Below are 15,138 nucleotides of genomic sequence, written 5' to 3'. Positions count from 1 at the left end.
GAGAAGAGCAGTGGATGCAACCCTTCCAGTTGTACTAACTGCGAAGTTCAATCATGCTTTAGGACAATTCTTTGTAAAATTATCCTTCCTCTAAAGGCAGTGCAGAATGACTAGTGAAATGTCTTTAGTGCAGATGTTTCTAACTTTGCATCTGTACTATTTCAGTGAACTTGATAAGTTTCATTTCAGGGAAGTAAATGGTGCTAAGCTGTTTTTTTGGCACCAATACCTTAGAGAGCTTTTTGTAAAGAGATTGCCCTTTCACTTTTGACCATTTCTTTCGCAGAGGGATGTCTGTGGAAGTTAGATGTGGTCAGAGCTCGTCCATATGTGCTATCCAAGCATGCCTATTTATTTTGCATCCCAATCAGTCCTAGTCATATATGTAGTCAAAAAACCACCCCAAAATGGCTTTGTATTGTATTCTATCCTATGTGTTTTGAAAATGATGATACTTACGAAGAAAACCGAAGAATATGTAATAATGATCAGATAGAGATACTTAAATTCATTTATTCACCCACTCTAAGCTCAGCCTTAGAATGGGAATTAGATGTAATGCATCAGAATTAGATTCCAGACTGCAAAGGAATTTAATTTTGGGGAGTTTTTAAACAACAGCTGTTTCTTGTGAGTTAGTTTATTTTGTTTGTTTGTTGGTTTTCTTTTCTTTTTTTCATTTTTTTCTCTCCTATTTATCACTAAACTGTATGGTATTTTTTACTATTTTATTTTCTTGGAGTATCTCAAGTAAGAATTTGTTACCTGGATCTTTAAGAGGTTTTTTTGACCAAAAAGGTCTAATCCTGCCTGTTACCTCATTTTCACTGCATTCACATGGTAATCTTTCATAATCTGATTAAATAGCTCATGTATTACAATATGAGGATTGTTTGATTATTTGTAGGTCTTTTCTTCTGTTGCAGAGGCGACCTCCAGATAACTCATTTTATGTAAGAACATGTAACAAGAATCCAAAGAAAACAAAATGGTGGTATCATGGTAAGTATCTAACTAGGACCAGGAATTTTTAACTTCTTTTCAGGCTGAAGGCAATTAAATTGTAGGAAAGTAGGATAAATGTGTTCAAAGCATTGAGCTATTTTTTTTCAACTCAAAGTGTTATTTAAATCCTGTTTCTGATATGCTCTGCTGTGATTTTTTTTTTTTTCTATATCACATTTGAATAATTCCTGGTGGAAATATAAACATATATAGGATTGACTTTGAATGACAGTTCTTGTAAAGTGTATCAATCCATTACAAGTTCAAAGTTTGGGATTGGGGAAAGTCCATGATGAAACTAGGTTTTGCTCTAAACAATTTTTTTTGTTACTGTTATTAACACTTTAAAAACTTTTATGTTGTTGAAAAGATACCTATATATTTGTAAACAGCTATGTGTTTTGATAGATTTCCACTCTTAATCAGAATTTCCAGTATGGGACAGTTAACTGATTTTAAAGGCTCCTAAAAACTAATACTCAATAATATAGTAATAAGATTCTCCATGGACACAATAAAGAAGAAAAAAAGTGTGTTAAAATTGCTAGTGTCTGCAGTGCTAGTGTTGTGTTGGGGGCTTTTTCTTTGGTTTTGGTTTGGGGTTTGCTTTGCTTTTGTGCTTTTTTCTTTTGTTTCCATGTGTTCTATGTCTTGCTTTATACTTTGTGGTTTCTTTCTTCTGCCTCAGCATTTGTCATCCTCCACCCAGAGCTGCAGTTGGCTGTATGTGCTTGTCTTATCCACTCCGTTGGTGAGGAAGGAGAGAAGAAGGGGATAGAGATGGGGCATGCTTTGTTTCTCTCCTCTTGTTAGCAATGCTTTCCTTGATTTCCCTAGGAAATTTCTGTACAAATGGTAGTTATTGGAAGCACAAGTACATTGGGAGGGGATATATCAGAGAAGGTAATACTTCATGCTAGTGTAGTGCAGAACAGTTGATTCCATCACTGCAGAGGCAGGTGAAGGTTCCACCATAAGACATCCTCTGTTTTTTTGTGGCCTCCCCGTTCCAGGATGGGTTCCCTGAAGTGAAAACTAGAGCAATTATTTTGAGACAGTAAGAGTTCATGACTGGAGAGGCAGATTCCAAAGTCTTCACCCTTAAAATTCTTAAGATTCTTAAAAGCCCATGGATGGCCTAACAAGAAAAACTTGATAGTTTCATAATACTTGCTGATACCAGTGGGATTTTGACATATGGTAATGTAACAGAATGAAACTCTGTTTCTCATAATACAGTAATTGTAACTCCAAAACAAGGTGGCTTCAAGTACAGTAAGAGAATTGCTATATGTCATGAGATTAAGGTATATCTAGGAAACTTGGGACCATCACGTGGTTATTTTTAAAGTTGACAGCAAGAATAATAATCATATTGCACACAAGGATAGATTTTTCATCCTCACCAGATTATTCAGCAGTCACTTTCTTTTCTCTCTCTGTTTTCATGCTCTTGTAATGTGTTTAGTGCTTCTCCGATTCTAATTTTGGTTTCTCTTAAATGGCAGTTTTGGGAGAGTTTTTGTTAACTTTCTATTTTCACTTGCTAATTATTTTTAAAGAGAAACAGGTAAAGTTCCATTTATTGGCTTTATCTTGTGATTAAAATACATTCTATCCACTTTTAATTTGTACTTTTTGATTTAGAATAGAAATCTGTAAAAGCAGAACAGTCTGCAGATATTACTTTTATTTCTTAATAATGAAATTCAATTAGTGTTAAACAAGCAAAACAGAAACTTAGTATGAAAAGAAGTCTTGAGTTACTGATTCTGAAGGTTGCTGTATTATTACAGCTAAAAACCGCAGCTTACAGTTCATTGAATGGGTATTTTAATAACTATGCAGTGTTTTTTTTCTGGAAGTCAGAAAACCTTACCCCTCCTCAGATACAGAGCAACCTAAAAACCAACCTGAAGCAAGAGAAAGCAAGTCAGTTCGTTTAAATAACTCACACTGTCTTGATTAAAAATTCATTGGGCTCCCCACCACCTTCAATTCTTACATGAAAAAATAAAATATTCCTGATGTCCATGTGACAAAAATTTCATGAATGTTTAGAGTGTTTTCCCTTCTATTTTTGTGTGTGTGTCATTTGCTTCTTTCTCAGTTAATTTTGTTTCTCTTATGTGGACATAGAACAAGACTGCCAAGGCATGATCTTTAAATTGTCAGTGTTTTCTAAACACGTTTAAAGAAATGGTATGTTACAGTAAAATGGGAAGTGTGAAAAAATGCTTCTGTCCTGTTTATTTTCTGCTCATGCTTCAGCTTAAGTTTCATATATCTAATCTTGTGGTTGAACCACATTTGGCTGGATAAGTGAGGGAAGAAAAAACAATCCCACCCAGGAAAGAAAGGCAGCTGTCCAAGGGTAACTGTTGTAAGAAATTAAATGCCAGCGCTAATACAACAACCTGTGGAGGGAGATGCAGTGTGGTTCTGCCACTTGTGCTGTCTGCTGCCCATTGGACTGGTTTAGCTTTAATGTGACATAGTAGCTCTGTGTTTTGAATAGATAGGAAGAAGTCTGTCATATGTATTAATACATTCATTTGAAGGAATTTTTTTTCCCAGTATGTGCCTGGAATTTGTTTACCTGGGAGCAAAATAGTCCCTGGTTGGGAGCTGATGTAAAGCTAACCCAGATGAGCACAGAGTGATAAAGTAGCACTTTGAGACATATTTTGACATGTAAATATGTATCTGCATTCAACTTAACACAGAGTTGTTAATCTGTTGTATCATCCCTCCCCCAACACAGCAACTTATTCCTCAAGCAGAGTTATGGAGCTTTGTTTGCTACAAAATTATGTCCTCACAAACCCTGTTGTAAAGCTCCTGATCTTTGATAACTGAAAATATTTCTAGATTGTCTACCCTACCTAATGTCTGTTTCAACTGTACATTGACTTTCCTGCTGAATTTCAATCTGAGAGTTGCTTATTTTGTGTTAAAGACAGAGGAGGATTTCCAGATACAGTTTACTTGGGCATCCAGACTGAAATTTGTTTCATAAAGCTGTTGACTTCCTTTGTTGTTCTCAGGAGGTATAGATTTTTTTGGGGGTGGGGAAGGGCAGGGTGGGGAGGAAGGGAAAGGCAATGGTGTTTGTTTTCAACCAGCACTTCCTTGCTGCTTTTGGGTTTTGAGGTTGGTTTGGTTTTGGTTTTTTCTTAAATAGAAAGTGTTTTCTCTGATATTTGGCCTAAAATTTTAGTACACCATTTAAATATCCCTTCTCTCTTTTGCATCCTTGTCCATTTTTTTTCATGTACAGTAGCTTACTAAAAAGTTAAAGAGTTTTTTTACAAGTAATAGCTTTTATATAATATTTTCCCCATGAGAATGTAGAATGTTTATGAGGCTATATTTTTTAGGTGTGGGAGGTACAAGTAAGTCCTTTAAAAATAAGCAGACAGTAACTTTGCTTTCTGTTAACAACTCAATATTTACTGCTAGCAGGTGCAAATATACCGCAGGTTGATGTGTGAAGGAGAACGTTTAAAAGGGAGAGCATTAGTATGGAGCATAATGCAGAAATGATAGGTACAGAACATGCATTTTTATAGTATGTTCTGTCTAATCACAGTACCTAAAATTTAGTGTAATTTACTTTCAGGTTTAAGATTTTAGGATTATAGTAGTAACCTATTCTTTTTGCATAAATCTGTCAGCTATTGTTTTGAGTCTTCATAAATAAATTTATATATATATATATATATACACACACACACACACCTAAACACATATAAAGGGTTGAAAATGCATCAGAAGCAGCCCACTCTGCTAGGTCTTATCCCTATATAGTCCTTATAAAAGGATGTCTTAATTCGATAACTGTTGTGGATCTGCTGTACTTCGAGGGTGCAAAATGTTAAGCATATTTGATTTTTCATTTTCTTTCCTGGCAAGTGGTTTTCTAAATATCAAGCATGGAAATGACTGTTGTTTTTTTGGAGTATTTGCTAACACTAATGTCTTTGGGAGTGTATGTGTATTTTGGAAGTTTAAATTTTGATACTCTCTTTTCTCCCCAAGTCGTTATTGAACAAAATCACAGAATTATTCAGTCAGGGTATTTCCTTTGCATGTTACTGTCTATGCTAGGAATTGTTTCTGCCAATAGCACCTTGCTTATTTGGAATTAGAATGTTTATATGTTTTCCATAAATGCTCTTCTTTTATTTTAAAGATGACACATGTTGATGCCACCATTTTGTGATCCTCGTAGCAGAAGATAGTCCTACTGAGAAAATGAGCACTTTGATCATTCAGTCTTTGAACTTTAACCTTTGACTGGAAGTGACCTATAGGCAATGAAGACTACTTCCTTTGACTGCATTTTTACTAGTGTGCATTCTGGGCGCATGTTGATCGCTGGTTCAGTCCATGCAACTGACATGCTTTTATTAGTCATACAGTATTAATGCAGGTGTCCAGAAATGTCAGAATAATTCCATTATTTTTAGTTTTGGAAGAATTCCAGGTCTTCATATATTGTGCAATAACACTGAGCTCCTTGGCGGTTTTGGTGCATCCATTGCCGGCAATGGACATTGTACCAGGGAAAGGTTTAGCTCCTGCCACAAAAAAGATTGACAGATGACTGAGCTTATGAAAGTTTTGGATATATTTGGAATATAAGCAAGGGATTGACAATTACCTGAAATCCAGCCCATTCTTTTATATTTGGATTCTATGCACTGTGACCACAAAACTAGCAGCATGAGTTAACATGCCTACCTGAAGGACTGTAATAAGATCATTACGTATTTATTAAATTGTTTATCTGCTGTCAAATTGTTTTGACATGGGCGGTTTTTCAAGTGACATTGGCAGAGAGGTACAATGTTATCCCTATGGTGAAATAAAACTACTTTTTGTATATAGTTATTCATATCTCTGAAGCAAAGGTATGAGTAATTTAGGGTATGAGTGATTTAAACAAGAATTTATTTTGGAGATAGAGGATGGCAGTGATATAACTGAACTTGCTGCAGTCCTTAATTGGGCTTGTAATTTGTACTTTAGAGCTTTTTCCAAATAGATTGCACACTGTTATTTCCTGCTAGCCATCAGCATGAGCCCTACTGCCTACACCAATATTTCATTTATTTATGTGTTCGAAAGCAATCCATATAACATTTTTTGTTTGTATTCACTGTTTCTTTTGTGTTGTATGTCATGTTTGAATGTTACAAAACAATATTTTGATTGAAAAGCTTTGTCAGAAGATATTTTCATGTAAATTATTTCTTTATCTTGTAAGCATCATCTTGTCTTTTAATCCTGTATTATAAAAAGAAAAAAAATACATTTTTGACAGAGGCTTAAAGTTTTCACAAAAAAGTGTGGACCTTGTTATTTAAGTTTAGACTAAAGTATATTTTCTTAACTTGCTTGTCCCACGTAGCCATGCCAATTTTTCCAGGCTTTTCTTCACCAAAAAAAAGGGGGAAAAGCCTAAAATCAGACATTTTTCTGTGGAGCAACATTTACTGAAATGACAGTTGTTCTCAGCACTCTGTAATATTTTGATACTGCAATTAGGTTGTCTTTTTAGGAAGCACTTTTATAAACTAAATACCTTTACACATATGCAAAATTTCTATAGTTTTTTTTACTGTTGCCTTATTGTTGCACTCAAAAAATTCAAGCAATTAATGCATGAATGTCTAAATCAAGTAATAGCTTGATGTAAAAACAAACAAAAGCAAAAAAAAAAAATATCCCTAAACCAAATTCACAATAACTAACTACAATAAAAACCAGAAAATTGGCTGAAAAGACTGATTTTTTTTTTAATCTGCTGTATGATAACTGATGTTTTATAGCCTTGTACATACTTCTCTGTTACTTATTGTTTAAAACACTTTAAAAAAGTATAGATGCTTATCTCAGGGTGGATAGAGTTCAGATGGATTTGCTTCAGAGAAGTATTTTGTACAGCATCAGAACTGTAGATACTGGCAGTGAAGTAAGGCTACAATATACTTCAGGAACTGCTTTTTTTTTTTTCCTACTGTACTGAAAATATCTCTTGGCCTTTAAAACTCAATGGTAAAATCTAGCTTTGGATATAAATTTGATGTGTGTATATATTTTCACAATGAGCCTTGGAAACACTGAATTAATTTTCTTTTAAGAGCCAAAAAAAAAGTTGTTTTAAACAAAAGAAATACTTATGCTCTAAACTTCTTGTTTAGCAAAATTTTATTGTTGCGAGATCATTAAACTGGTTAGTTTTGGAAATGGTTCATATGAATGAGCAGTAATCTGATACTTAATCTGTATAGTCTTGTTCACTGCTCTGTATGAATTGAAACAGTTGAGAAATTCATGTATGACTGGTTCACATAGTGGATCCTATCAAAATAGTCCACAGGAAAGAGACCTTAATGTGACCAGGTAATTTCTGAAGAAATGGCTTAAGTGCATCGCAAATTCAGTTATCTTTTCGTATAGTGGCTTGGGAAACTACAATACATGGTTTCAGAGAAGCTTCATGACATACCATATGTATTTTGTTGAAGATGGGTGTTGTACTGCAAAGCATTATGAATTTTATTGACCTGTGCTGTCACGTGGACTATAGTGAAGTTAAATAACCAAATTTATGCTGCTCTTTAATAAACCCTCACCCCCTATAATATACTTAGATCAAGAAAATGCAAGGTAGTTTAGAAGAAAATGTACCTCAGGTCTTATAGTTTACAGTAGAAATGCCTCATTGGTTCTCTTGTAGATCTGTGGGTAAGTTCACGTATATAGAGAGGGCCAAGACAAAGCTTATATACCACTCAAGCCCTCAAGATAATGCAACTATTCTGATAATGCTATGATGTCCTGAAAAAGGGCTTGAATTAGATGGAGGTGGTGCCATCCTTTCCCAAGGGTGACCCTGTGTATGTAATTTTCTTTCACTTGGAGTTTCTCACATGGAATAGTTACAGAATTGGCTTGAAACTATCTTGCTTTTATTTTGTGTCAATGTTCATGTTGTTAAACACTTTGTTTTGTGTTTAGTGTCTTTATACTATAACACAATAAATTCTTGTTTTAAAATAGATTACTTCCCTTGACTGGAAATACGTGTGGACCTTTTCATGGTGCAGTGCAGAAGCATAGTTCCTGACATTCAGCCACTCCTAAGACAAAGCTGCCAGTTACTATGAAATGTTGTGATGCATATCAGAGGAGGAATTTGCATAACAGTGAAGTGTTTCCTCATTCTCCAGAGGGTATCTGTTGTAACAGCTGAAAAAAATAGTTAATTAAAAAAAAATCACTAAGATGTAATGCTTTTATTTCTCACAGATGAGCAAATAGTTCTTTATCTTTTTTTTTGTCATTTGACAAGCACTTAAAATACTTGATGGGAAGTTTCAGATGCAGGATTCTTGTTTGCCTGCAGTGGTAGGAATAGAGTTTCTATTATTTTGTCAGCATCTATCGAGACTGTTTAATCAAATCTCTGCCTCATACCAATAACTGCTTTCAGCTTTGTTTTTTTTTTTATGAGATGATGTCTTCTGCTTTGTAAAAGGCAAGGCACTGCATACCTAAAACATGTATTTTAATGAAAAATTAAGTTTTTAAAATTAATCTATTTTATATTGTTAAGATTATTCTAAATGTTTGTGTTTTTTATTTACTGAAAGTCTGACAAAAACCTAAGATGTGAACTGTATTTATAGGTATGCTTTAAGGGGACCATAAATTTTCCAGGTCAGTAAATAATGATTTTTTAAAAAGAGAGATATTTTAAAAACCCTAATTAAACCCTAATTAAATTAAAACATTTGCAAAAATGCAGCTATAGAGTTTGAAGGTTTGGGGGAAGTCAGTATAGCTTTTGCCTCCTCTGGTAGAGCAATTGAGCATTATGTTGTGTTTGTATGCTCACAAATCCCAATCATTCTGAAGAACAGGTTTGGATGAATTCTCTTCTAAAACCAGTTACTTCTAATCCATATCACCCAGACCAGTTTGGATTTACACAGTGGTACCTGAATAGTTGGGTGTTGAACTGAATAAGGGGAATTAAGCTGTCTTAGTGATATACCATCTTCAGCTGCAGTCACACAACAATATGAGGAGAGACTTGGGATTTGGTTCATGCACCAGGTACTTGTTGGCTGTTGTTTCAAGGACTAACAATAAATTTCCAAACCTCCTGGCTTTAAAATACCTTTATAAAATTGGAGAGTAGAAATACCATGAGCCGCCTTTTACTATAAAATACAATTCAGAAATACAAATTTGAACAAACTTAGTCTCTGTTTTTATTTAATTTTACTGATATAGCAGTGCAGGAAAATCTGTTCACTCTTAATTTCTTTTTCTTGCAGATTTTATCTACTTTAAAAATAGTGTTAAAGGAATTTTAATCAGCTGATTCAATGTAGCAAATTCTCTCTGTAGCTACTTAAAGTGATTTTTTTTTAAAATTACAAAGTAAGAGTATTTCACTAACATTGTAGTTCCAAAGTAATTTCTGTCCTGAAGTATGTAGGTAAAACCATATAGGTTTCATTCAGGTAATTATTTTGTATTTAAAAACAAAAAATGAAATGCAAAATCAATTGACTGTGCAGTGTATGTAAGTCTAGAGATTGGATTTATAAGCTTGTGTCCATAGTCTCTAATATAATACTTCATAGGAGCTTTAATGTGTGAGTCAGTGGTAGTAGGTTAGATTGTATTTAACTCCCTCTACTTTACATACATGCCATGTGCAGTGTAACTTTGTCTTTTGAAGTGACATTTTTCTCTTGACCTCTGCTGGTGAAGGAGTGGCTTACAAGAGACTGTTCTGAATAGGAATCCAGTGAAGAGTTGAAAACCATAATGTTGGCCTCAAAGAAAGAGGTTACAATCTGGATTTCTGTAACACTGACCACAGTTCTTTCCTCATGCTGGCCTCTTGTTATTTAAAATCTCCATGGTAAAACCTTAAAACTTTTGTCATGCCTTCAGCAATTGGGGAACCTATTTTTTTTCAAGCCCTTTGAAGTGCTTTGTGCCAAGTAGGTGTGGGTTACGTCTGTTCAGATGAACATTCTTAGCCCTTTCTCTTCCCAGGACTACAATATTATCAGTATTATCTGGATGCTGCTAATGCAGTTCTCCAGGGCATTTAATCCTTAACGATAAAATCAAGCATGGTTTCTTCTATTACCAGAGAAAGAGGAATTTGTACTCCTTCCTTTCCAGTCTAATGATTTCCATTCCTACCTTGCATCTAACTTTATTCTTGAGTCTGCACTGAGATGATTTAACATGGTAAACCAGTAGGAAACCAACTTGAAAAAATGGAAATCTGCCATCTCAATTAGCAAATTAGATCAGCTTGCTGCATAAGCAATAGTTTCAGAGCCAGTGCAAAAAATTGAAAGGTTTGTGTAGCTGAGGTTTGGAAGGTGGGGGGATAAAACATGATTTGTATCTTTAGAATTTTCTGTGTAATAAAATATTACGTAAGATATTGGCAAGCTTGTGTTACACAGAAGCTGAGTTATGTGCTATGAGAAGCCTGAGAGCTAGAGGTCTGAACTGCCTATAACAGTCTATGGGAGGGGACTCTCCTATATTTTTAAACTCTGTTTTCCAGTAAAAAAATCTGAAGTTGTTCCAAAATATTCGAGTCATCTGTTACCTCTCCATTTAGATGCCTTGAGTTTTGGTGCTCAGGAACAGGTTGGCTTTTTTGTGTTTTGGTGGGTGGGTTTTGTTGTTGTTTTGTTTGTTTTTGGTGTTTTTAAATGTAGCACATCTGTAGTCATTGTTGTTTGAGGATATTTTTAGTTAACTGTTGGCAAACCTTAATCAATATAGTTACAGATGTGGTGATATTGTTTAGAAAATGACAGTTATTTTCCAGAAGGAAGGCAATAATGTTACAAGTAAAATGTTCTTGAGATTAGATAAAAAGCCAGATGTGTTTACAGTCGTCTAACACAGACAACACTTGTGTCCCAAGTCTCAGAGGTCTCATTTTCCTATTGTATACTTCAAGAACAGGACTCTTGCACTCTGGTAGTAGGTTTTCAAGACAAAAACACACTGGTTGCCACCTCATCCATTTCTCTGAAGGTCTTGTTCAAGGAATGGATGAAACCCGGTGGTTTTTATCTGTATTTATTTGTGCTGAGTCAGTGAAGAGGGTGTGACAGCTGCTACTCTGACTGGTGATGAAGTATGAATAGCTCTTGAGTCTCTCGTTCTCTCAACTATCCCTATGTCTGCAGAAAACATTGTTAGCTATGTTTCACATGCACAGAATAAAGTACATCTTATTTACATAGTGTCGACAATTTATTGAAGATCAGCACTTTAGAAGATGCAGTATAGAATGTATACATAACTAAGTAAATAAGTGACGAAGATAAGTCATCAAATCTCCAGATGACTAACAAAATATCAAGGCTAAAGTCTTGATTTGCATAAGGTTTTAAATTTGTGGGGCTTGAGGTAAGGGGCGCATTTGGGGGATTCATCTTGCACGGTATCTTCTGTATCACACTTTGGACTATAACTCTTTTAATCTCTTCGGTATCTGTGTGTTGTCATCTGCCCCAGGCAGTAACTACTATCTTAAGTGTTACACTGGAGTAAGAGGTGACTTTGTGTTCCTTAAATAATAATAATCCAGACAGTCCTGTATTGGGAATGATTTTTCAAATGCTCCTTCAAACTGTGTTGACCAACAATGAGGATACCACATGAAGATAGGCTATGCTCACAAAGTAGGGCAGGAGGGAGAACAACCAGTTCTTGAAGTTTGAAGTTTGATAGCATCCTGAAGGTTCTCTAAAAATCAATGGCTGGTGGCATGGTGTTTTGGGTTTCTATGTTTTTGGGATTTTGGGTTTGGGTTTGTTTCTTGGTGGTGTTTTTTGTGGGGGTTTTTGGATTTTTTTTTTGTTGTTGTTGTTGTTTTTCTGTTTGTTTGCTTCCTTTTAAGAGGACATCAGTAATTGCACCAATCTATAATTCTTATGTTATGAAGTTCTTCAAAGCTGCAAAAGGGCAAATGCAATGCAGCTATGGTCATGATACAACTGAAGGATCAACGTCCTGTATGACAACCAGTAGCAGTTTGTTGAAATGTGCTATATTAAGAAAAAGAGAATGGGTAGCCCTCTCCATGAACTGAGGTAATAGGTTTCTTTTTTTCTTTGCAATAGTTTTACCAGAAACCCTAATAAACAGCAAAGTAGATTTCATACTGTGCCTGACAAGAGATTTTGACGTCTTGCATGTGGAAAATAGACTGGATACAGTAGTTTGTGTGTTTTGTAATTCTGAAAATTTCCTCTGTTGGCTTCCTTTCTTTAGTCTGTAAGAATAGACTAAATAATATCTAGTCACTACTTATATCTTCTTCCTGGTATCTTGGGTACTATTGGGGAATGCTATACAGAAAAGCCTGTAATTCTTTTCCCTAAAAGCTTCTCTGGATTGTTACACTCAATTAAACACATCATATACTTCTTTCTTTATGTTTCCCATCAACTACCTTGTAATGTTGAGGGTTTTTAAACTCATTTCTGTGCAACGCTTTCTGGAAGTGAACATTATAAAGGCTTACCATTTGGATATTGGTATAAATACCCAGAAGGCAAGTTTCCTTACATTAGTACTGTAGCATGCAATATGGTAAGGCTTAGGTCTTCTTGAATGATTTCTGACATGTTAATCCATCTGAACTTCTTATTCAGTATTGGATGTACCTGGGTAAGTATAACAAGAACTGTCTTGTGCCAGCCAGCTCAGTCTGGAGCATCCCTGCACACCAAGTTTAGTGTCTCAGGGTTTTCTTTGTAGTAAACCAAAGATCTAATTGGAAAATTTGTGGTGATCTCTGCATAAGGTGATTCCATACTGTTTTGTGGCGAGATGTTTTTTTGTGTACTTCAAGGCAGCTATTAATGCACCAGTGCTTGATTTTGAGAAATCGGTCTTGTCACTATTGAGAGTTTGTCACATGGTAAAGCATTTACTTAATTCTTTCTTTCCTATATTTGCAAAGTATTATGACAGAATTTGTCCTCTGGAAAGGAGTCTTCCTGCATGGTCTGCACCAGAATGCTGTTTCTTTCTGTCATAGAGTTTGTTTCTTGTGTTTGGTCTCAACAGTAGTTATATGTGTAGGTACATACAAAGGTGGGTACTAATCTTGCTTAGGCCTTGCATTATTTGAGTTTATTTTAGTGTGTATCAATCTTTATATGTCTTACCTTACTTTATATAGTATCAAACACCTTATTAATTGCAGCTTTTCATTTAAAAGAGCAAGACTCCATCAACATTCACATTTTCATTCTTTATGGGTTTTTTTAAAGCAAAGATACTTCCTATCCATCTCTATTAAGTTACACTGCTAACTACCTTTTATTGCAGAACAGTGGAACAATTCTGCAACAAGTTGAAAAGGATCTGTATTTCTACCATTTTGTAGAAATAAAAAAAAAAATACTTAAGGACTTAAACAGTAAATTAAATCTGTATTAAGCCAGTAATTTCTTAAATTATTATTCTCTTTGAACAAGAACTGCCTTAGACTTACATGAAGCCAAACTGCAAGAGCAGAAAAGAGAAATTATCCGTACCCAGCATTCATACAGAAAAAAGGGTTGTCCCTCTTCCAGCCCTAGAAAAAGAAGAAAGGTTCAGAAGTTACCAGTACTGCAAACATGACTCAGTTCACAACATAAAGGGCTTATTGTGGTCAATAGGAATGGTAATAAAGCATAGCCTATGTATGCTTCTAAGTATAGAATCTCATGAATGGAAACACTAAAAGCAAGGGCAACTGGCAGCATTGTCACTCAAATGATGTTATTTTTAGGGGATTACCAATGCTCTATCCAATTCCAATTCACTGTTAGTACTATCTATTGCCAGCACACACAAGCTTCATTCTCAGCTTGACCAATTTTTAAAGTGACAGTTCTTGGAGCAACAAGATTCCTGCTTCTTCTAGGGACTGTAACAAAAGACAGCTTCAAAACAGGTTGAGTGTAATTGAGTAAGCAGCAGGTATTACATTCGCTGAGCATACAGAATCCATGCATGTTACACTTGCATCGAATGTAGTTGTTGTCCTCAGTTTCACCTACAAAATACCCATTTCCAAGAGGTTTACTGTGCAAGAAGTTTGCTGTATACTATGCATGGTATAGCAGCAAGCACTGTTGACTTTCTCAGAGGACAGCAATGAACAAATAGTGTAACAATGTATCTGAGTGAGACAAATCATATGAATATCATATGACATACCATGTTAGATGAAGTTGGTTAAAGTTGTTTGGTTTCACATCATTTTACAGTCCTACCAAAATAAGACTCCACATCTTAGTAAGGTTTTTTTGAATCTGGTGACAAACTGGCTGTAATGAAGCTGGCTGTAATGAAGCACAAATATTGTCACGTACATAAACTGACAAAAATAGATGGACTAAATTGTATTGCTATATGAAGGTGCAATACAATAGGCAGTAAGATTTGCAGCAGTTCTAACTTTGTAATTTTTTTAAATGAGCAGTCAGTGCAACATTCTCCTATTAATGATAAAATAAAACTCTCCCAACCTTATCCTTCATCATCACCAAATCATCAGTTACCTTTATGTCCTAGCTATGCCAGGACAATGGGAGTTATAGGAGCTCTAGGATATTCTGAGAATTGACACAAATGCCCTAACTGGATATTTTTGCTAAAATGTTGCTGTATTACACATAATTGAGCCAGACCTTTCCCAGCCATCCAATAATTTACCAAAAGCGCTAGTTTTGTGATAGTTGAATGTTACTGAATTTGACAATTTAAGCAAGAGTAAGCCCCCACATAATTTGAGAAGTTCAATCCTCATTTAATGAGAGAATAGGACCAATATATTACCTGGACAATAAATAAAAATGCTTAAAAAGGCAAGGTCTATGGCAGATCTGTACATCTCTGAATTTCTCTGAAAGTTTAAACACTAACAGTGCCCACATGCCTTCATAGAAGTTAGGGAAACATCCCCATGTCTGATAATGTTTTGATTCTTCAAAGCTATATTAAGTATAAACAAATTACAGGGCACTGCATCTTTACAGACTGATTTGAAAATTTTGGAACAGT

At 35.1% G+C, this 15,138-nt stretch overlaps 1 protein-coding gene across 4 annotated transcripts in view; it reads left to right on the top strand.

The window, feature by feature from the left end:
- The window catches only part of UBE2W (ubiquitin conjugating enzyme E2 W), a 32,703-nt gene extending 24,072 nt beyond the window's left edge, over positions 1-8,631 (top strand). For 2 of the 4 annotated variants that reach the window (XM_053948320.1, XM_053948328.1), the window contains exons 5-6: positions 927-1,002; positions 1,694-3,055. In XM_053948320.1, coding sequence (XP_053804295.1) covers positions 927-1,002; positions 1,694-1,818 — 201 coding nt within the window. In that variant the 3' untranslated portion in view covers positions 1,819-3,055. The other 2 variants (XM_053948332.1, XM_053948343.1) reach the window with 2 other exon arrangements.
- The last annotated feature ends 6,507 nt before the right edge of the window (positions 8,632-15,138 follow it).

Source organism: Vidua chalybeata, chromosome 1, assembly GCF_026979565.1.
Source record: "Vidua chalybeata isolate OUT-0048 chromosome 1, bVidCha1 merged haplotype, whole genome shotgun sequence".
In the NCBI taxonomy this organism is placed as follows: Eukaryota; Metazoa; Chordata; class Aves; order Passeriformes; family Viduidae; genus Vidua; species Vidua chalybeata.
Note: the sequence above shows the minus strand (reverse complement) of the source record. Positions and strands in the feature narration are given on the sequence as shown.